The 20,402-nt window shown below is 51.2% G+C and overlaps 8 protein-coding genes across 8 annotated transcripts in view; 5 read left to right on the top strand and 3 right to left on the bottom strand.

Annotated features, from left to right (window-relative positions):
- Positions 1 to 1,880, bottom strand: part of GUITHDRAFT_146111 (hypothetical protein) — a gene marked incomplete at both ends in the record, with an annotated part of 7,990 nt that extends 6,110 nt beyond the window's left edge. Inside the window, 6 exons of the mRNA XM_005822878.1 lie at positions 72 to 110; positions 235 to 300; positions 473 to 675; positions 1,016 to 1,169; positions 1,213 to 1,398; positions 1,764 to 1,880. Of these exons, the coding sequence (XP_005822935.1) occupies positions 72 to 110; positions 235 to 300; positions 473 to 675; positions 1,016 to 1,169; positions 1,213 to 1,398; positions 1,764 to 1,880 (765 nt within the window). The remainder of the gene's footprint in view (positions 1 to 71; positions 111 to 234; positions 301 to 472; positions 676 to 1,015; positions 1,170 to 1,212; positions 1,399 to 1,763) is intronic.
- Positions 1,881 to 2,341: 461 nt separating this feature from the next.
- On the top strand, positions 2,342 to 3,896 carry GUITHDRAFT_146110 (hypothetical protein; the record flags this gene model as incomplete). Its single annotated transcript, XM_005822877.1, has 8 exons — positions 2,342 to 2,695; positions 2,743 to 2,785; positions 2,845 to 2,918; positions 2,994 to 3,260; positions 3,306 to 3,349; positions 3,400 to 3,673; positions 3,725 to 3,815; positions 3,871 to 3,896. The coding sequence occupies 8 exons, from the start codon at positions 2,342 to 2,344 to the stop codon at positions 3,894 to 3,896; spliced, it is 1,173 nt and encodes a 390-aa protein (XP_005822934.1).
- Positions 3,897 to 3,912: 16 nt separating this feature from the next.
- On the bottom strand, positions 3,913 to 4,239 carry GUITHDRAFT_117868 (hypothetical protein; the record flags this gene model as incomplete). The annotated part of the gene is made up of 1 exon (XM_005822876.1): positions 3,913 to 4,239. One exon carries the CDS (start codon positions 4,237 to 4,239, stop codon positions 3,913 to 3,915), a length of 327 nt encoding a protein of 108 aa, XP_005822933.1.
- A 2,190-nt stretch (positions 4,240 to 6,429) lies between these two features.
- On the bottom strand, positions 6,430 to 6,822 carry GUITHDRAFT_117867 (hypothetical protein; the record flags this gene model as incomplete). Its single annotated transcript, XM_005822875.1, has 1 exon — positions 6,430 to 6,822. One exon carries the CDS (start codon positions 6,820 to 6,822, stop codon positions 6,430 to 6,432), a length of 393 nt encoding a protein of 130 aa, XP_005822932.1.
- Positions 6,823 to 10,538: 3,716 nt separating this feature from the next.
- On the top strand, positions 10,539 to 11,490 carry GUITHDRAFT_146109 (hypothetical protein; the record flags this gene model as incomplete). The annotated part of the gene is made up of 4 exons (XM_005822874.1): positions 10,539 to 10,625; positions 10,678 to 10,818; positions 10,873 to 11,074; positions 11,132 to 11,490. The coding sequence occupies 4 exons, from the start codon at positions 10,539 to 10,541 to the stop codon at positions 11,488 to 11,490; spliced, it is 789 nt and encodes a 262-aa protein (XP_005822931.1).
- Positions 11,491 to 14,572: 3,082 nt separating this feature from the next.
- Positions 14,573 to 14,806, top strand: GUITHDRAFT_62139 (hypothetical protein; the record flags this gene model as incomplete). Its single annotated transcript, XM_005822873.1, has 1 exon — positions 14,573 to 14,806. A coding segment is annotated over one exon (234 nt), but the record flags the coding sequence as incomplete, so codon positions are not given.
- A 1,220-nt stretch (positions 14,807 to 16,026) lies between these two features.
- Positions 16,027 to 17,057, top strand: GUITHDRAFT_90096 (translation initiation factor 4F, cap-binding subunit; the record flags this gene model as incomplete). The annotated part of the gene is made up of 5 exons (XM_005822872.1): positions 16,027 to 16,284; positions 16,345 to 16,409; positions 16,465 to 16,693; positions 16,742 to 16,902; positions 16,956 to 17,057. The coding sequence occupies exons 2-5, from the start codon at positions 16,365 to 16,367 to the stop codon at positions 17,055 to 17,057; spliced, it is 537 nt and encodes a 178-aa protein (XP_005822929.1). The 5' UTR covers positions 16,027 to 16,284; positions 16,345 to 16,364.
- Positions 17,058 to 18,355: 1,298 nt separating this feature from the next.
- GUITHDRAFT_117863 (hypothetical protein) lies at positions 18,356 to 19,821 on the top strand (the record flags this gene model as incomplete). Its single annotated transcript, XM_005822871.1, has 6 exons — positions 18,356 to 18,760; positions 18,990 to 19,142; positions 19,196 to 19,252; positions 19,301 to 19,372; positions 19,650 to 19,700; positions 19,747 to 19,821. 6 exons carry the CDS (start codon positions 18,356 to 18,358, stop codon positions 19,819 to 19,821), a joined length of 813 nt encoding a protein of 270 aa, XP_005822928.1.
- Positions 19,822 to 20,402: the final 581 nt, after the last annotated feature.

Raw genomic sequence — 20,402 nt, 5'->3', positions numbered from 1 at the left:
ATGTACAGCAGGCAGATCTGAGGCAGGACTCTCATCCTCTCTCCCTCCCTCCCTCCCTCCCTCTTCCTTACCGTTATGTCCAGATCTGAATTACAGAAGATCTCCTGTCCCTGATAGCTTGTCAGAGGACAAGAGAAGGAGCAAGATAGGAGGAGCCCAGGACGAGGACGAGGACGAGGACAAGGACGAGGACAAGGACAAGGACAAGGACAAGGACAAGGAGAGTTTCCTGACCTCAAGACTGACAGCAGTCGGCATCCACAAGGGAACTACAAATTGCTTCCAACCATGGATGATACGCTGTAGGGCAAAGGGATCAGAGGAGAAGGGAGAAGAAAAGGAGGAAAATCAGAAAAGGAGGAGCAGAGGAGGGGCAGAGGAGGAGCAGAGGAGCAGAGGAGCAGAGGAGGAGGAGCAGAGGAGGAGAGGAGGAGGAGCAGAGGAGGAGAGGAGGAGGAGGAAGGTGTCCTACCTCAAAGATCTCCTTTCCTTCCATGATGCATGCTCTGTTGTCTGGGTTGTGCGCCATGACGAATAGGCCGCTGAGAACTTCACACACGGCGACCCCGAGGCTCTTGGAGTCTTCGCGCAAGAAGATCGCGTTGGAGAGAAGGTCGAGGACGGTCGAGATTTGCCAGTAGCTGCAGGCAGAGGAGGCGTTATGGCGAGGAAGTGCTGAGAAAGAAAGGAGGAGGGAGGAGGGAGGAGCAAGGAGGAAGGAGGAAGGAGGAAGGAGCAAGGAGGAAGGAGGAAGGAGGGAGGAGTGTGTGTGTGTGGAGATGAGCGGAAGGGACTGGGAAGCAGGACAAGACAGCAGGACAAGACAGCAGGACAAGACAGCAGGACAAGACAGCAGGACAAGACAGCAGGACAAGACAGCAGGACAAGACAGCAGGACAAGACAGCAGGACAAGACAGCAGGACAAGACAGCAGGACAAGACAGCAGGACAAGACAGCAGGACAAGACAGCAGGACAAGACAGCAGGACAAGACAGCAGGACAAGACAGCAGGACAAGACAGCAGGAGGTCTTGCCTGTAGGATGCTGCGGTTCCGAGAGAGAGCTTGTTGCAGGCGAGGAGGAGGGAGTGTGCGAGGCATGCCATGCCGGCATGAGTCGCAGCGTTGGAGTGTCGGAACTGTTCGACCTTGTCCTCTAGCGTGTTGACCTGCACGAGGGTCAAGGAAGCAGCAGCGGCGGCATCGCGCTACCAGAAGCTCCTCCTCGCAGATCTTGGCCTTGCTCCACACGAAGATCTTGATGAGGAGCCTGAGCGCTAGCTCCGAGGAGACCTTGTGCGCCTTCATGCCGGACTTGTCGCAAAGCATCTGATTGAGCGCATGAGCGAGGGAGGACGATGCTCCGATGGCCTCTCCCTTGCCATCCTCCAGCAGTTTCTGCGAAGAGAGGTTCGTCATGCCGCGGACAAGGAGGAAGAGGAAGAGGAAGGGAGGGACGAGAGAGGCAGGAAAACAAGGAAGAAACAGGAAGGGCACAAGGACGAGGACGAGACAAGGCAAGAAAGGAAGAGAGGAGAATGGTTTGGAAAGCAGCGATGACGTGGAAACAATGCGACGAGGAGGGAGAGGGGGTAGAGAGGAGAGAGGAGGTAGAGGAGGTAGGGGAGGTAGGGAAGGTACAGGAGGTACAGGAGGTACAGGAGGTACAGGAGGTACAGGAGGTACAGGAAGGAGAGGAGGGAGAGGAGGGAGAGGAGGAAGGAGGGAGAGGAGGGAGAGGAGGGAGAGGAGGGAGAAGCTACCAGGAGGATCTGAGATGCATTGTGTCGCTGAGGAGCAGAGGCTTCCAGCTCCATCGCGATGTTGCTGAGCACGAGCATGTCCTGCGCTCTTTCGTCTTCCACCGACCAGGGAGGCATGGTCAACAATCCTGCTGGTCACCTTCAGCTGACCGCTAGAGGAGGGAGAGGGAGTGGAGAGGTGGGAGGACAAGGAAGAAACGAGTGGGAGAGGATGGGGGAGGAGCAAGAGGATTGGTATGTATCCCCTCTCATCTCAACTCGATTGCCCTCCTGCTGTCTCATACACCTACACACCTGCTCTGCTCTCCTATCTTCTCTTACGTTTCTCAACTTTCCTCATCCTCCCTCTTTCAGATTGCAACCTCCCCTCCCTCCCTCCCTCCCTCCCTCCCTCCCTCTCTGTCTGTCAAGTTTTTCATGTTTGTCAAGCTTGTCAAGCTTGACAGCAACGGTTTGGTAAATGGCTCCTCCGAGGAAGAGCCCAGATGGCGCAAGCTAGAGGAGGGGGCAGAGGAGCGAGGGAGAAGAGGAGCAGGTCCGTTGAGCGTGAAGGAGGAGAGAGGAGGGGAGAGTTGAGGATGGTGCGGTACAAACACAGAGACGGGCAAGCGAACGGAGAAGCAGGGACGGAACAAGTCAAGGTGGTCGTAGAGCCATCGCGGGAGCTGAAGCTGGCTGAGGGTGAGAGGTGGGAGAGGATGGGGCTGGTGGGCTCGGGGGAGTACCTCCTCAAGTACCGCTGGAGCAGGTATGGCTGCAGCAGCCTCCTCAGGACGTGGGGGTTCGACGAGAAGTTCCCTGTGATCCTACAGGAGAGGATGAGCAGGGAGGAGTGGAAGGAGATCATCACCGCTCTCAACTGCGGCTTCGTCTATGGCATCCTCCCCAAGCTCGTCTGGCTGCCGGCCGTGATGCTCGGAGTGATCGGGGCGGTGACAGCAGGGAGAGAATGGGGGACGAGGAGCTAATGGACTTTCAGATCTTAGAAGGAGCTCTGAGGAAGAACGCGTCGATACCACCAGGTGAAGGAGACGACCTGCGGTTCCTCGAGCTCGGCTGCGGGAGGTGAATGAGCTTGCAGGAGCAATCTTTGGAGCTCTGACAGGGTTCGGGCTCGTGCTCTCCGTGATCTACTTGATGTATATGAGGATGATGGTAAGAAAGTCCCTTCCCCCTCCCTTCCCCCTCCCATCCCCCTCCTTTCCCCTTTCGCACGCTCAGCTCCAGCAGGTTGCCTTCGACCTCAAGAGGATCGGGGCCTACTGTCACGTGCTCAACGACAAGCTGCGTATGATCTGCTGGGTGCTGCGAACAGAGGATGAGGGAGTTTGCTGTGCAGGCGATCGCGAATTGACCTTCGAGCTCAAGTTTGTGAAGACCTTCGAAGGCTCGTTCCATGTCGTCTTGATCAAACTGCACGTGGAGTCGGTTGCCTTCCGATCGAACATCGTCCCAGTCAGCTCGGTGACGGGCAGGGACAACGTTCACTGGATGAAGGTGCGGCGAGCAGGAGGAGGACGTTCTCGTCACAAAGGTGTGCAGGTGCAGGAGAACGAGAACAACATCACTGTGGTAGCAACAGATCGGTACCCAACCGTGTCGCTTCTTCTCTCCATCTCGTTGACGGCAAGAGCAGATGCGCCCCCAGGCATGACGTGGGGCCCGGCGAAGTTTTCCGGTACGGGCTCGGCGTCTCAACTTTGGCTTCCAGCCGCATCGTCAAGGCCAAGCAGAAACCCGCGGACGAAGCGCAAACAACTCCAGCGCAGGCCATGGAAGAGGAGGCGCAGCATCTGACGGCTGAGGAGCTGAAAGCCAAGGCTGTATCCAAGGGGATGCGAGTCAATCAAAAGGGAATCAACTTCAGCTTGCAACTCAATCCTCCTGAGGGCTGGTGTGTCTGTAACCGGGTAAGAACAAGATTTTCGATCACGGCGCTTCGTGAGTCCATGGATGTGTAGGAGATGGTTGAGATGGATGTTGGGCACGACAACGTGAAGAGGTATGCTCAATTCATCTTTTTTGAGGCCAAGAAATATCCCCAATGCCTTGGTGAGAACAATCTGACTCTAATGCTGGTGGAAAATGCCCTGATTTTATCTTGCAGTATGTAAGAGACCTGTAAGAGAATGAAGCTGTCACCTGCAACTCACTCCATTCTGAGAATGATCTCGTCCAGTTGCTTCAACGCTTTTGGATTGACAGATTCAACAAAGCACAAAAGTGCATTCTTCACGTCTCTGTTCCGACAAAATCCCTCGATAATCCGCTGAATTATTTCCTCCGAAGAATGAGCCATATCTTTCACGAGCTGTTGCGCACTCACTGGATCCCCAGCCTTGATATGGGCACTGCACAATGCCTCTATACAAGAATCTACTGTCATGACATCCCTTCGGTCAATGCTCTCCAATATGCATGTCGCTTGTTCTATTTCTCCATTGTATGCATAGACACAACATAGGGCACGCTTCATCTTCACACTCTGATCCATTCCGTTTTGACTTGCCTCGTTAAGGACACGTACAGTTGTTTCCACGTCCTGATTATGTTTGTTATTATTCAGCGCGCAAATCGATGGGAAATACAAACCCTCAGTACACAAGCAGCACTTTCAACGACGATTTCATATATTTTGATGGAAGGTTCATAAATCGTTGTTTTGAGCTCCTCGTAACATCGCATGATTTCTTCTGCGGCTGAGACTGAACAAGGTATGCATGAAAATGCTTCGATCGCAAAGGTGAAAATCTGCAAAACACTTCAGAATGAATTGTACAGGACAATCGGAAAAGGTTTTTGACCTGATAATGCAAACCTTGAGTGGATACAACACAATCAATCAAGATTCGAATGTTTTCACAAGCAATTCGCTTCTCAATCTGCTCAGCATGATCCATTTCACATGGTCGAACACTGCACTCCTTCATCAGGTTGCAGACAATTGCATTCACAGCAGCCTTGAAACTTTCAAACGTGATAGAAATGTTGTGTTCCTCGATGAAGTCCATTGCCATAGAAATTTTTCCAGCTCCGCATAGGTGCAAAACTAAGGGTTCACTTATATTCATAGCAAGTTCATTTCCGAAGTGTTTCTTCAAATCCATCCATAATTCACATGAATGTTCAAGCCTACGAATCATGTCATTCACAATGCATTCAATGCGTAACAAAGCATTTGATACCTTCCATTTTTAATGCTCCTTCCAATCAGAGAAATCAAGTGGTCGGCGTCTGTCTTTGCTTTGCCATCATAAACATCGTCAAGATCAACATGTACAAAATCCCCGGGTTGCTCATTCTTTTTGAATTCAAGAGAGACAAGCTCTCTTATCCGCGGATCAACTGATCTGCCACTCGTTTCCAAATCTGATATCGACTCTCTGCAGAATGTAAAATTCCTACATTTCAGAGCCGCTGCTAAGCTCAATTCTTGAACTTCAGGGGATAATTGCATGCCATTCTGAAGACAGACATTGAGAATTCGCTTCCAATGGTTCATATCTATGCATTTTTTGCATTCAAGAATCAGTTTCAGTATCAAAATGAGCTCTTCCTCAAGGAATCTGTGAATAGCATACTTACAAACATGAAGCCTTGAAAACAATTAGTACCTTCCAGACTTGCAACCTAGGTCAATTCTTTGAAGAGCAAAATGCACGGTGAACGGATCCATGGAAGCCGCACTAATTACCCGTAATTCTGCTTCAATCTCGATTTGTACGCCCTTCTCTCCCATTATTCTGACCACTTCAAGGGCATGTGAAATCTCCAATGCATTTGAATAAGCAACAATAGCGGATGACCACACATCCGATGTATCAAAAGCAATTTCGTCGGCACCACAGTATAACAAATCAGGATATGGCAGCGGTGAATTGCAAATCATAGCACAACAGTAGAAATATGCCTGACATTGACATTACAAAAGATTAGAAGAAGAATAAAACCTTAAAGGAAAGTTTCCGTCGTGAATAATTACTAGCTTCCAAAGAATATATGGACCCCTTGCTCCTCAATAGTTTCATGAACAATTGAAGACCTGTATTCTTATCATTTCGACATACCTTCTTCATAGCAATATACCTTCTTCATATAAGTGATTGTTCACTGCTCCAATAAATGTATCAAGAGGAATTTCGATTGGGATCCGTATTCCATCACTCGCTTGACGAGCCTCAATGCAAACATCAACTATTCTTTTCATTTCCAGTATCATGGACGTCAAGAATCTGGTACAGTTTCCATTCAAGCAGATGAACTGTACAATTTCAAATATCTTTTGCGATGGAACAACTCCTGTTTCAAGAATTGCTTGAAAAAGTTTGAAAACTTCCATGTAGTTCTTTTGGCTTGCACACAATTCCATCACCCTGAAACAACAGTTTTACAGGAACTCATGTAAAGTGAATATTTTGATCTATTGCTTGATTACTTACATCTCGTAAGATGAAGATCCTTGTAGAACCTGTCTCCCACACTGTGCTGAATCCTGACGCATGAGGTCTGTGGAATAGATTTCAAAGACAAAACTGCAAAACAACTAAGATCTTCACCCTGATCAAATGGCGTAATTGAAGAATGGTCAACTATTCCTCCATTATGATACAAACCTACAACGATGAAAAAAGGAAAACATCAAAATACCAACAGGAAGACAGCACAATCAACCTTCCTCACTACAAGATGTTGATAGAAAATCATTCGATACCGAACAGTACAAATCCAATCCAGCATCACCTAAGCTTGAAACGGGCTGGTCCGCTACAAGTGCCATCGAGACATCTGACGGCTGCTTCTGCTCGCCTCCCTCGACCTTGCCCTGCTCGTCCACGCTTGGCAGTACCGCGCCGGCTTGGACCTCATCTGCAGAGGCCTCGACAGAAACTGTCCCGGGCTGGTCCGCTACAAGTGCCATCGAGACATCCGACGGCTGCTTCTGATCGCCTCCCTCGACCTTGCCCTGCTCGTCCACGCTTGGCAGTACCGCGCCGGCTTGGACCTCATCTGCAGAGGCCTCGACAGAAACTGTCCCGGGCTGGTCCGCTACAAGTGCCATCGAGACATCCGACGGCTGCTTCTGCCTGCGTTCTTCCAGTTGGTTGAAGTTAGTATATTTTTCGTTTGATCTAAATCTTGATTGCTTGTTTTTTCAGTTTGGCCAGTATTCCTTTCAATTACAGGAGATGTACGATTGTATTTGTTTAAGATTGGACTATTGAGTTTCTTCAGATGGCTCTGGGATGGTTGCTTCAGGATTGGTGATTTGTTGGCATCTGAGTGCTTTTTTCGGCTTGTGAAAAGTTGCTCGGTTACATCAACAGTAGGCTTTCGTTTTGTAGAGCTATTCGAGAGACTCATCTTGGGCATGTTGACAGCATTTTGTTGATGTTTCTCTAAAACAATTGGACTGGAAAAATGCCCGTCAAAAGGAGAAAAAGCCGTTACTCGTGTCGATTTGGCATTCAAACCAAGGGTGAGAGGAGTAGGTTCAACTAGCGGTTCAACTCCTGGAAAATTGCCTCTCATTGCAAAATTTTCTTGTAAATCCAATTTTTCAAACTGAAAGAAAGGCATTCTGCTTGAAATGCTGAAGTTATGCGAATTGCATTTGTCTGCAATCTTTTCCTGAAGTGAAGAACCTGATTGTTGGCAACTCCTATCCTCAATGCGTGCAGCACCCTTGCTATCCACTCTGGAAGTGAGGAAAGAGTTTCTCAGATCGGAGAGAGATTGTAACAATCCTGTTGAGTGCGGCATCCTCTCTGGATTTGGAGGAGCTCTGGACGAAGCAGCATTCTGGTGATTACCGTCCTGCATCCCCCCTCGCTTTTCCCGCCACGAATGGGCCACAAACTTTCAGGCCCTTTTCTCGATCGATGGGCGTGTAAAAAACTCCGAGGCTCAGTGAAAGCCTGGGCCGCCGGCAGCCCGGGGGCCCGGCCGCCGGACGGGCCGCCGCTCCGAGGCACAATTTGCTCCCTTCGCTCAGCTGTTTTACTCAAAGATCAGTACGAGGACAATCAGGAGAGTCGAGGAGGCTTGACCCTGACACTGTCGCACAGGCCCTTGAAACGGCGAGAAGGCTCCGAGTCTCCGCCGCCCGGAAAAGACAGCCGCAGAGCGAGAACCAAACCCCGTCCTGGCAACTCGGCTGTCCCCCAAACTTAACTGATACCTTCCGACTTAACTGCGCGGCGCCGCAGAACTTGCCAGAACGGAAGACCATCGAGTCCGGGGCCCCCGCGCCATTTCCATCTGATCGGATCACGGCGGATGGCAGCGAAGGACTGAGGGAGCCGGGCTTGAGACATCTTGCGAGGCCGAGCCTGAGGACTCCAGACGTCTTGCGAGGCCGAGAGGCCATCCTCTGAGCGCTGCCGCCGGAAGTTTGATGGAACGTATGCCAGCCGTGCCAGTCAGATAGCGCCGAGTCAACCGTTGAAAAACTCTCCTGTAAACCAAGACGCCGGACTGACGTGTCAAGGCGGCCCATGTAGCGTGTGGGATGAACTTCGGAGGGGGCTTTCCTAGCCGTCTTGCTAAGGTCCTCTCATGTCTGGATGCTTGAATTTCACATGTGCTCCTCAATTCTGGTTTTGTGTGCATTAAATTCGGTCTTGAGCAAAAACTGTCTTGTTACAACTGAGGTCGATGTGATATCTGCGTGACTTTGGCATAGTACAACTGAGTCTAACAAACTTGTGCTCCGTCGCCGTTTCCTTGGCAAGCCTTCGCCAAGCGATCCGCCAGCCACCACAGAAAGCGCAACCGCCGCATCATCCTGCAAGAGTCAATCAGTGCTGGCGATGATGGGAAAAAAGGCCGCTTTGGCGGGACGTGCTGAGCATGTTATCAGTATGCATTACTCGGATGCCCTCGGATCTTCCGACTGAGTTCCGCTCCGGCGAGTGATCACGGCTGCTGCCAGCGGCTTGCGGGCCTGGCACTCTCGGAGTGCTCCGGACGGTCGGAGGCCGAGCGAGGCCCGGTATTAATATTCAATATCATTCAAGTTGTGACATGCTGAAGTCCAGGATTCAATGATTAATTGAACCCACTGGGCCATGCCAACCGCCTCCTGGACTCCAGTCACGTTAGCCAGGCCGGGCTGCAGTTGCGGCCGCGCCGGAAGTTGAACTTGTTCGAAGTCCCCTACATGATGATCAGCCTTTCAAGTTAGGGCCACTGGGCCATGCCAAGTTGGGAAACGGTTCAGAAGTCCCGGCGTCACGAAGGCTGCCTGGCCGCCAGTAGCCCGGACGGTGCCGGGTCAGTACTAGTGACGCCTTGCAGCTGAGCAGTGCCGGGGCCTGTCACCGGGCCGGGCTTTGAGTAAAGGCCAGGCGGCACTGAGTGCGGCCACAGCGGTTGCCAGACGGTTTCACAAGGCCGGGTACCCCCCACCCCCCAACCCCGAGTGTGGCGGAAGAAATCCCTAGAAGTACCCCACCTATCCCCTTCGGAGAATCACTGTACCCCACCCCCTCTGTGCCCCCTTGTGGCGACCCTTTTCCTAGCAGTCACCTACCCCTCCCATCAGTCAACATCCACTCTGTGAGATGTCCATTCGAGCCCCTGGGGTGGGTGAAGTACCCCCTAGTTATACATGCGAGCCTTCTGTATTTCCACTGGAAAGTACCCACCCTGTCTCATAACTCTTTGATACCACCCCCTATCTCTGGTGCTGGGAATAAACCAAGAACTGGAGGTATGGCGGCTGAAGGAGGAGGGGGAAGACGAGAGGAAGGGTGATGGAGACGTAAGAGAGAGAGAGAGGTCAAAGATTTGAATGAGGATGAAACAAGCTTTATGAATGCCGCAAGATGTTATGAAATAGTTAGTTTGCCGTTCCAGACTTCAACCGTAATGCCGAGATTTGAATTCGGTTCGGCTTGCATCAAGGAGCAGATTGGCTAGTTTGGTAAATGACGAGTTGGGCTTCCATTTTGCATGGATGGTGGGCAACTCGGTAGAAGTAATTCTTACAGATCTATCTGAAGCATCAGTTTCAAATACCTTATGCATGCTGTTTTGGTGTGGAGAGAGTTGTCAGCGCTCAAAGTGTTCACTTGATAAATTTGTTTGTTTGTTTGTTTGTTTGTTAGATGAATGGTAGCTAGATTGGTTAGAATAAATTAGTCAGTCAGCTAGTTTGATACGTCAACATTTCAAATCTGGGTGAGCACTAACCTCTGATTCAGATAAATGGAGCCTGTCAACATGCGACTCAACAACTTTCTGTCCAGTCCAGAATCATCGCTCGTTAAGGAATCGTTCGCAGAAAAATATCCACAAAAGGTGCAGCGTGCAGAGCATAGCACGACAGAAGTATCAAGCTGTAATACCGATTCATCTGAAGAAGCAAAGACGAATAGGAGTCGATATGCTTCTACCGATGTGATTGATCTGACCATGCAGGAGAACTCCTGGGAAAACTACCCTGGGATCCCGCACAGGCCGAATAAAAGCAAACGAAATGCGCGGAAAACCCACGCCAACTTGCAGAGGTCTCCCAGCAGCAAACAGGGATTAATATTGGTGGATGATGTAAGCACGGATGAAGATGACACTTTTGTTTCAAGAACGTACAAAGAGCCTAGGATATACCTAAACGATGCGAACTCTACTTCACGACGTATTTCTCGACCTGAGACATCTGCCACTGAAGACGACGTTAAGATAGTGCAAGAAACTTCTCTACAAAGTTCCAAGAGAGAACGGCAACAAGATACACGGCGTCGCAGTTCTACGAGCGAGTCTGTCGACAACAATATGACAGACCGGCTGCGTATTTCATCCACCGTTTCCAGAACTTTCACTTGTCCCATTTGTCTTGATGACATCCCTCGAGGAGATCAGGTAATTGAGCTATCTCAATCCATCTTGCCCCTCATTCATTTCTTCCATACAGGTGTGTTATTTTCGCTGCGGTCATCGCTTCTGCTTTGATTGCGCCACCAACTACGTCACTGTCAAAGTGAAGGAAGGGCAAGTTGCTCAACAAAGCCTTGTGTGTCCCCAAGATGGATGTGCAGCCCCTCTGACTGTACAGGTGGGTCATTCCCTTCTTTATGGAGTATGTTGTTGTTGTGACACCTTTGCCTAGGAAATTCGTGGATGTTTGAGTGAAAATGCAGAGTGCATGGAAAAGTTTGAAAATTTCTCCTTGAAGCTGTTCTTGGAACGGAGTCCCAACACTTTATTTTTCTGCCCAACACCAGCTTGTAGCAATGTCATCGAGACTGGAACTCTTAATGAGAAGGAAAAGTACATTTGCCCTGCTTGTCGGCGCTCATACTGCCTCAAATGTAAGGCGAAGTGGCATCAGACTACTTCTTGTGAGGACAATGCGATGCTGAATTCAGGTTCAAAAGAGGACAGAAAGTTCCTTGGCCTTGTTAGCAGAAAGGGAATGAAAAAGTGCCCATCTTGTAACTTTTGGGTTGAGAAATCAGAAGGATGCAACGCAATGCGCTGCCGATGTGGAACAACGTTCTGCTGGCGTTGTGGAGATGACGTCAACAAAGATTCTGGTTGCCGTTGCATGCGGGATATTGAAAAGTTATCAGCTAGAGATCGTATGGATGTTCTACAGGTTAACAGTCATGCTACGAATAGAAGCAATCCAGCACACGACAGGCTGCAACAGAGACTTCGCAATGACAATCTGCTTCCGGGTATTTTCGGTCAACTTGGCGGCTTGCTCCAATTCAGACCCTTCTGACGAGATGAAGTTGTTTGTTTCTAGCTTGTGGTTTATGCATTGCACACGGTAAGGCTGGAAAGTTCAAATCGACTTGCACAACCTGCGAAAATTGGCTATTGAGGCTCAGCTTGCACAAGATTTCATCAACTTCCTCATCAAGGTGTCTGCTTTTCGACGTCATTCTTCTAGATGAGACGCACAGCAAAAATACTCAGTGGCGCTTGACGCTTCTGAAGTGTATGCAAGACGCTGGCCGCTGAGCCACAACAGTGCCGTCCTGTAAACCAAGACGCCGGACTGACGTGTCAAGGCGGCCCATGTAGCGTGTGGGATGAACTTCGGAGGGGGCTTTCCTAGCCGTCTTGCTAAGGTCCTCTCATGTCTGGATGCTTGAATTTCACATGTGCTCCTCAATTCTGGTTTTGTGTGCATTAAATTCGGTCTTGAGCAAAAACTGTCTTGTTACAACTGAGGTCGATGTGATATCTGCGTGACTTTGGCATAGTACAACTGAGTCTAACAAACTTGTGCTCCGTCGCCGTTTCCTTGGCAAGCCTTCGCCAAGCGATCCGCCAGCCACCACAGAAAGCGCAACCGCCGCATCATCCTGCAAGAGTCAATCAGTGCTGGCGATGATGGGAAAAAAGGCCGCTTTGGCGGGACGTGCTGAGCATGTTATCAGTATGCATTACTCGGATGCCCTCGGATCTTCCGACTGAGTTCCGCTCCGGCGAGTGATCACGGCTGCTGCCAGCGGCTTGCGGGCCTGGCACTCTCGGAGTGCTCCGGACGGTCGGAGGCCGAGCGAGGCCCGGTATTAATATTCAATATCATTCAAGTTGTGACATGCTGAAGTCCAGGATTCAATGATTAATTGAACCCACTGGGCCATGCCAACCGCCTCCTGGACTCCAGTCACGTTAGCCAGGCCGGGCTGCAGTTGCGGCCGCGCCGGAAGTTGAACTTGTTCGAAGTCCCCTACATGATGATCAGCCTTTCAAGTTAGGGCCACTGGGCCATGCCAAGTTGGGAAACGGTTCAGAAGTCCCGGCGTCACGAAGGCTGCCTGGCCGCCAGTAGCCCGGACGGTGCCGGGTCAGTACTAGTGACGCCTTGCAGCTGAGCAGTGCCGGGGCCTGTCACCGGGCCGGGCTTTGAGTAAAGGCCAGGCGGCACTGAGTGCGGCCACAGCGGTTGCCAGACGGTTTCACAAGGCCGGGTACCCCCCACCCCCCAACCCCGAGTGTGGCGGAAGAAATCCCTAGAAGTACCCCACCTATCCCCTTCGGAGAATCACTGTACCCCACCCCCTCTGTGCCCCCTTGTGGCGACCCTTTTCCTAGCAGTCACCTACCCCTCCCATCAGTCAACATCCACTCTGTGAGATGTCCATTCGAGCCCCTGGGGTGGGTGAAGTACCCCCTAGTTATACATGCGAGCCTTCTGTATTTCCACTGGAAAGTACCCACCCTGTCTCATAACTCTTTGATACCACCCCCTATCTCTGGTGCTGGGAATAAACCAAGAACTGGAGGTATGGCGGCTGAAGGAGGAGGGGGAAGACGAGAGGAAGGGTGATGGAGACGTAAGAGAGAGAGAGAGGTCAAAGATTTGAATGAGGATGAAACAAGCTTTATGAATGCCGCAAGATGTTATGAAATAGTTAGTTTGCCGTTCCAGACTTCAACCGTAATGCCGAGATTTGAATTCGGTTCGGCTTGCATCAAGGAGCAGATTGGCTAGTTTGGTAAATGACGAGTTGGGCTTCCATTTTGCATGGATGGTGGGCAACTCGGTAGAAGTAATTCTTACAGATCTATCTGAAGCATCAGTTTCAAATACCTTATGCATGCTGTTTTGGTGTGGAGAGAGTTGTCAGCGCTCAAAGTGTTCACTTGATAAATTTGTTTGTTTGTTTGTTTGTTTGTTAGATGAATGGTAGCTAGATTGGTTAGAATAAATTAGTCAGTCAGCTAGTTTGATACGTCAACATTTCAAATCTGGGTGAGCACTAACCTCTGATTCAGATAAATGGAGCCTGTCAACATGCGACTCAACAACTTTCTGTCCAGTCCAGAATCATCGCTCGTTAAGGAATCGTTCGCAGAAAAATATCCACAAAAGGTGCAGCGTGCAGAGCATAGCACGACAGAAGTATCAAGCTGTAATACCGATTCATCTGAAGAAGCAAAGACGAATAGGAGTCGATATGCTTCTACCGATGTGATTGATCTGACCATGCAGGAGAACTCCTGGGAAAACTACCCTGGGATCCCGCACAGGCCGAATAAAAGCAAACGAAATGCGCGGAAAACCCACGCCAACTTGCAGAGGTCTCCCAGCAGCAAACAGGGATTAATATTGGTGGATGATGTAAGCACGGATGAAGATGACACTTTTGTTTCAAGAACGTACAAAGAGCCTAGGATATACCTAAACGATGCGAACTCTACTTCACGACGTATTTCTCGACCTGAGACATCTGCCACTGAAGACGACGTTAAGATAGTGCAAGAAACTTCTCTACAAAGTTCCAAGAGAGAACGGCAACAAGATACACGGCGTCGCAGTTCTACGAGCGAGTCTGTCGACAACAATATGACAGACCGGCTGCGTATTTCATCCACCGTTTCCAGAACTTTCACTTGTCCCATTTGTCTTGATGACATCCCTCGAGGAGATCAGGTAATTGAGCTATCTCAATCCATCTTGCCCCTCATTCATTTCTTCCATACAGGTGTGTTATTTTCGCTGCGGTCATCGCTTCTGCTTTGATTGCGCCACCAACTACGTCACTGTCAAAGTGAAGGAAGGGCAAGTTGCTCAACAAAGCCTTGTGTGTCCCCAAGATGGATGTGCAGCCCCTCTGACTGTACAGGTGGGTCATTCCCTTCTTTATGGAGTATGTTGTTGTTGTGACACCTTTGCCTAGGAAATTCGTGGATGTTTGAGTGAAAATGCAGAGTGCATGGAAAAGTTTGAAAATTTCTCCTTGAAGCTGTTCTTGGAACGGAGTCCCAACACTTTATTTTTCTGCCCAACACCAGCTTGTAGCAATGTCATCGAGACTGGAACTCTTAATGAGAAGGAAAAGTACATTTGCCCTGCTTGTCGGCGCTCATACTGCCTCAAATGTAAGGCGAAGTGGCATCAGACTACTTCTTGTGAGGACAATGCGATGCTGAATTCAGGTTCAAAAGAGGACAGAAAGTTCCTTGGCCTTGTTAGCAGAAAGGGAATGAAAAAGTGCCCATCTTGTAACTTTTGGGTTGAGAAATCAGAAGGATGCAACGCAATGCGCTGCCGATGTGGAACAACGTTCTGCTGGCGTTGTGGAGATGACGTCAACAAAGATTCTGGTTGCCGTTGCATGCGGGATATTGAAAAGTTATCAGCTAGAGATCGTATGGATGTTCTACAGGTTAACAGTCATGCTACGAATAGAAGCAATCCAGCACACGACAGGCTGCAACAGAGACTTCGCAATGACAATCTGCTTCCGGGTATTTTCGGTCAACTTGGCGGCTTGCTCCAATTCAGACCCTTCTGACGAGATGAAGTTGTTTGTTTCTAGCTTGTGGTTTATGCATTGCACACGGTAAGGCTGGAAAGTTCAAATCGACTTGCACAACCTGCGAAAATTGGCTATTGAGGCTCAGCTTGCACAAGATTTCATCAACTTCCTCATCAAGGTGTCTGCTTTTCGACGTCATTCTTCTAGATGAGACGCACAGCAAAAATACTCAGTGGCGCTTGACGCTTCTGAAGTGTATGCAAGACGCTGGCCGCTGAGCCACAACAGTGCCGGGTATCTTTAAAGGACTGAACTTGTTGAAATCGGCAGGAACGATCAGTTTCATGATTTCCGGCTTCGACTTGAATCTAAGTTTGAACATGATGGATCACATGCCAGCCGTGCCGGTCAGATAGCGCCGAGTTAACAAAACTCTCCTGTAAACCAAGAAGACCCATACGTGTTGTGAAGCGGCAATGTAGCACGTCAGACGAAGAGGAGGCCTTCCTAGCCGTCTTGCTAAGGTCCTCTCATGTCACTGGATGCTTGGGTTTCACATCCGAGGCTAGTACACAGTCACAATGATGTGCATTGAACTCGGTCTTGAGCAAAAACTGTCTTGTTGCAGCTGAGGTCGATATGATATCTGCATTACTTGGGCATGGTACAAGTCTAACAAACTTGTAAACCGTCAGAACACGTTCCTGGTCGCCGGCCGGTTCAAGCCTGCGGTCACCCGTATGTCATTAGCCCCACCGCGAATCATTAAACTTACCGTCGAACGGAACGGTTAGTGCGCCCAGTGGGCACTGCAGTTGTATGGTCCGTGAGTGACTGAGATCGGCGATCCTGACTCAGATGCCCGGCAGGGCTCACAGCCCGGCTGGACACTCGCCCGCAACCGGGTCCGGCTCGCGGCCCGCCGGCCGCCGCCCCTGGTTGAACTTCGGGCTGGCCGGGCCGCGTGAACGGTTTGTAACGTCGTGTAACGTATTCTGTTCTTTTTAGAACAGCACGCCACGTGCCTGCCGCTCCGCGTCACTTGCCTTCCTCTTCCTCCTTCCTCTTCCTCCTCTTCCTCCTCCTCCTCCTCTTCCGCCTGCTCTCCTGCAGCTACCATCTTGCTGTCTTCCTGAATCCCCCCCCCTCCTTCCCCTTGCGCAACTTCATCCTCTCGTCCCAGCATCCTGCAGACTCGCGTGTGACTTCACCGTCCCTTGCGTCCCGTCTTTCCGATTTCCCGCCCTGCTGTGAAATTGAGCAGGAGGTGGTGTATACTGATCTACGCTTTCTATTCGGTGAAGAATGCTTCTGCTGCTGCCTTAGAAACACTTTTGAGCTGAAGATTTTCTTTGCAGATTAAGTGGAAGTGGAGAAAATGTCAGATACCGCAGCAGCTACCTCGGCCGAACAAAATGCTGAGGTGCATACGACTCAGTTACCCTAGCTTGCTGGTTTTGAACCACCCTTATCTTCAGGTACCTAAGGAGGCAGCATCGAATGATACCACTGGCCATCCTTTAGAGACAGGATGGACATTTTGGTTTGACAAGAAGATTGAGAACAAATCTCACGCCGTCATGAAAGCATCTACGTATTTTGACCATCTGAAAAATCTGGGGAGCTTTCGCACTATCGAAGAGTTTTGGGACTTGTACTCTCAGTTGAGCCGTCCATATGACATGCATCAATCGACTACTTATCATGGTTCGCACGCGCTTCGCTGTGGCATGACGTGTTTTGACTGTGGAACAGTGTTTCGGGAAGGCTACATGCCAATGTGGGAAACTTTCCCGCATGGGGGAGCTTGGATTATTAGATTTAAGAAGCAGAACCACCACCCGAGCCCAAACCTCTCCAAATGCTGGGAGGAGTTGGTGTTGGCGTGTGTAGGCGAAGCTTTTGCGGAGCCAGATGTGAGTAGATGACGGTGTTGTCTCGGGTGCAGCTCACCTGTTGTTTCTCCCAGCTTGTTGGCGTCATGGTCAGTGTGAAACCAAAGGAGGATATTATTCAAATCTGGAACAAAGACAATGAGGACAACGAATCCGTGAAGGATGAGCTCGGGTGAGCATGAAAGCATGTTTCTTCAGTCGCTTGCTATTGCAATGATGAGACGTTTCCTTCTGGACTTGATAAGTGGCAGCAAAAATATCTGATTTAATGAGCCTGAGCATGCTTCAACCCCTTCTAAAATTGACTTGTGCTTGAACGAGCCTTGACTAGTGAGCAGGGAGAAGTTGAAGTCGATCATGACCCACCTGGATGGAACGACGATTGAGTACAAGGATCATGCGTCTTCGATGAAGGACAAGACTCACCGCAGCACCAAGCCCTGGCTGGCGGCTATCAGGTGAAGCAGCGCTGGTGTGAGTGGGAGGTGGACTGCTCTGACTGTGTCCACAGCCACAACGGGAAGCCTCACGGTCATGGGCACGGGCATGGTCACGGTCACGGTCACGGTCACCACGGGAAGCATCACAAGAACGAAGATGAGAAGCATGCCGAGAAGGGAGAGCATGATGAGAACACGTCGGGAGAAGAGAAGAAGTCGAGCGACTAAAGGGAGGGAGGTTTCCCCTGTTGGAGCTGAGATGGAGGAGGGAGGAGGAGCATGGCGTCTTTTTTACATTTTGAATATTGTTTCAATCAAGCTTTTCATTTCTCTTCTGCTCAGATAGTTGGCGAGCGGAGATCCTTCTCGTTAAGTGTTGGATGTGCATGGGACGTGACGCGTCTGAAGATGATGTCATCCGATGGCAGGGACGCTGGGTGAAGCGGCTCATTGCAGATTGATAAAGGGAAATGAAACAACCCGTTGTCCTCTCCTCCTCTCCTCCTCTTAAAGTTTTATCTCCATCTCCTTCCTCCGCGCACTCCTGTCGCCTTTCTCTTGCCCTCTAGGATCTGTTTCAATCTTCCTCGTCCTGCCACTCTACCAATGTCTTGTCAACCTTCGCACCACCTGCTCCTCCTCGTTTCATTCACTTGCATCCTTCCCACAAACTTGTTCGTCTCCGCCTCATATCCTATTGTCCATTCGTTTCCCTCCCTCCCCTCCCTCCCTCCCCTCCCTCCTCTCCCCTCCCCCCTATCCACCTCCCCCTCAGCTCTCCCCCTACAGCACTCATCTCTAGAACTTCCTGGCATCTTGCCTCCACGCCATCTCCTCCTCTGCTTCCTCCCCTTCTCTCGTTTCCCATTCCGTCATCCGATCGCAATCTTTTCCTTTGTTCCGTCAACCACTGACATCGCTTACTTCCCTTCTCTCCTTGTTGCATTCACATCCTCTTCCTCTCGCCTCCCATGGCGAAGAGGGCGGGCAACAAGAGGGCGGCACCAAGACGATGGCGAGTGTTCTTGTGCATGATGACTCTTGTTATCCTCTACATGGTGACAGCGCTGACGATGATGTGGAGGAGGATGGGCCAGCACAAAGCAGGGAGGAGGAGGGAGACGAGGCAGCTGGCAGCCAACACTTCGCAAGCCATGCTGCTGCACGCCGTAGCTCGTGAAGCGAAGCTGAAGCAGGTCAAGCTCTCTGCTGCTCGCGCCCGTTCCTTGGATCCGATCGGATCCACTGGGCAGCATGGCGTCTCAGCCTATCGCAACCGGTCGGCGGAAGCAGAGGCGATGCTGGAAGCAGCCAAGGACCAGGGACTAGATCGGTTCTTGCAGCAGAAGGCATGCGGGGCGACGGGGCTTCACGTGTTCTACTACGCCTGGTACGCCAACAGAGACAATGACGATCATTGGAGCCACTGGAACCACAAGGTGAGGAGACATACATCATGCTGCTCCTCTCACACATACATCATGCTGCTCCTCTCACACATACATCATGCTGCTCCTCTCACACATACATCATGCTGTTCCTCTCACACATACATCATGCTGCTCCTCTCACACATACATCCTGCTGCTCATTCTTCCCCCCCTCCCTTTTCATGTTGGAGTCTGTGACTGCTAGCATGTGCGATCCTCTTCCTCTTTCCGCTGCCAGGTCCTCCCGCACTGGACAGCAGCCGTCAACGAAAGGTTCAAGGATCGCATAGGACAGGAGCATGCTCCTCCTCTGGATATCGGCTCCAACTTCTTCCCTTCCCTGGGGGCCTACAGCTCCAAGGACCCAGCAGTAGTCGAGCTGCACGTGGAGGTTGCAAGACCCCTCCTGTCTTCAGGAGGACTTGGGGGTGACGGGGGGTGCAGATGATGGCCAAGTCAGGGATGGGCGTGCTGGTGTACAGCTGGTGGGGGAGAGGGAAGGTGACAGGGATGTTCCTTCCCAGCTGGTGCTGACGAAGCGCCTGGCAGGCAGATGCCAACGGGGATCCCACAGACGAGCGCCTGATCGAGCTCGTGATGAACAAGTGCGAGGAGCGACGGGTTGATCCCCTCCTGCTCCTGCTCCTGCTCCTGCTCCTGCTCCTGCTCCTGCTCCTGCTCCTGCTCCTGCTCCTGCTCCTATTCCTGCTGCTCCTGCTGCTCCTTCTCCTGCCTCTCCTGCTCCTACTGCTCCTCCTGCCACTGCTCCTGCTCCCGCCATTGCTGCTGCTGCTGCTACGACTGCTGCTGCGCACCCTCCTCCTCCTCCTCCTCCTCCTCCTCATCCTCATCCTCATCCCCATCCTCTTGCGGGTCCCTGGCGCTGACGTCAGACCAGGTCAAGTTCGCCTTCCACCTCGAGCCCTACGAGGGCAGGACAGCCCGCTCGGTGCGTCGGCGACACGGAGGCAGCCCAGCTGACCGCCAGCTGGCAGGTCGGGGAGGACGTGGCCTACATCCTGCGGAGGTTCGGGTCCCACCCAGCGCTCTACCGCAACCCCTCGAGGTGAGGAGGAGGAGGAGGAGGAGGAGGAGGAGGAGGAGGAGGAGGAGGAGGAGGAAGCGAATGACACGCTGGAGCTCAGAGGGAACAGAGTGATGATCTACCTCTACGACAGGTCTCCTCCTGCTCCTCCTGCTCCTTCTCCTCCTCCTCCTCCTCCTCACCTCCTCTTCCCCTTCTCTTCCATCCTGTCCTCTCTTTTCCTCCCTCTCATCTGTCTTTTCTCTTCCCTCCAGCCAAGTATTTCCTTCGTTTCCTCGTGTCTTCTCCCTCGTCTCCTCCTCCTCCTCCGCTCTCTTGCATCTATGTGACTTCCTTCAGCTATCGCATCCCAGCAAAGGAGTGGGCGCAGGTTTTCACGTCGTCAGGCTCCTTCACCGTCAGGGGAACGAGCAACGACTGTGTCGTCTTGGGCCTGTGGGTGGAGCCAGCACACGGGGAGGAGGTGAAGAGCAGCGGCTTTGACGGCTTCTACACTTACTTCGCAACTGATGGATTTTCGTTCGGTATCTTCTTGTTCCTGCCCCTGCTCCTGCCCCTGCTCCTGCCCCTGCTCCTGCTCCTGCCCCTGCTCCTGCCCCTGCTCCT

The sequence above is a fragment of the Guillardia theta genome (genome assembly GCF_000315625.1).
Source record: "Guillardia theta CCMP2712 unplaced genomic scaffold GUITHscaffold_117, whole genome shotgun sequence".
Lineage (NCBI taxonomy): Eukaryota > Cryptophyceae > Pyrenomonadales > Geminigeraceae > Guillardia > Guillardia theta.
The sequence above is the reverse complement of the archived record's forward strand: the minus strand, read 5'-3'. Positions and strand labels throughout refer to the sequence as shown.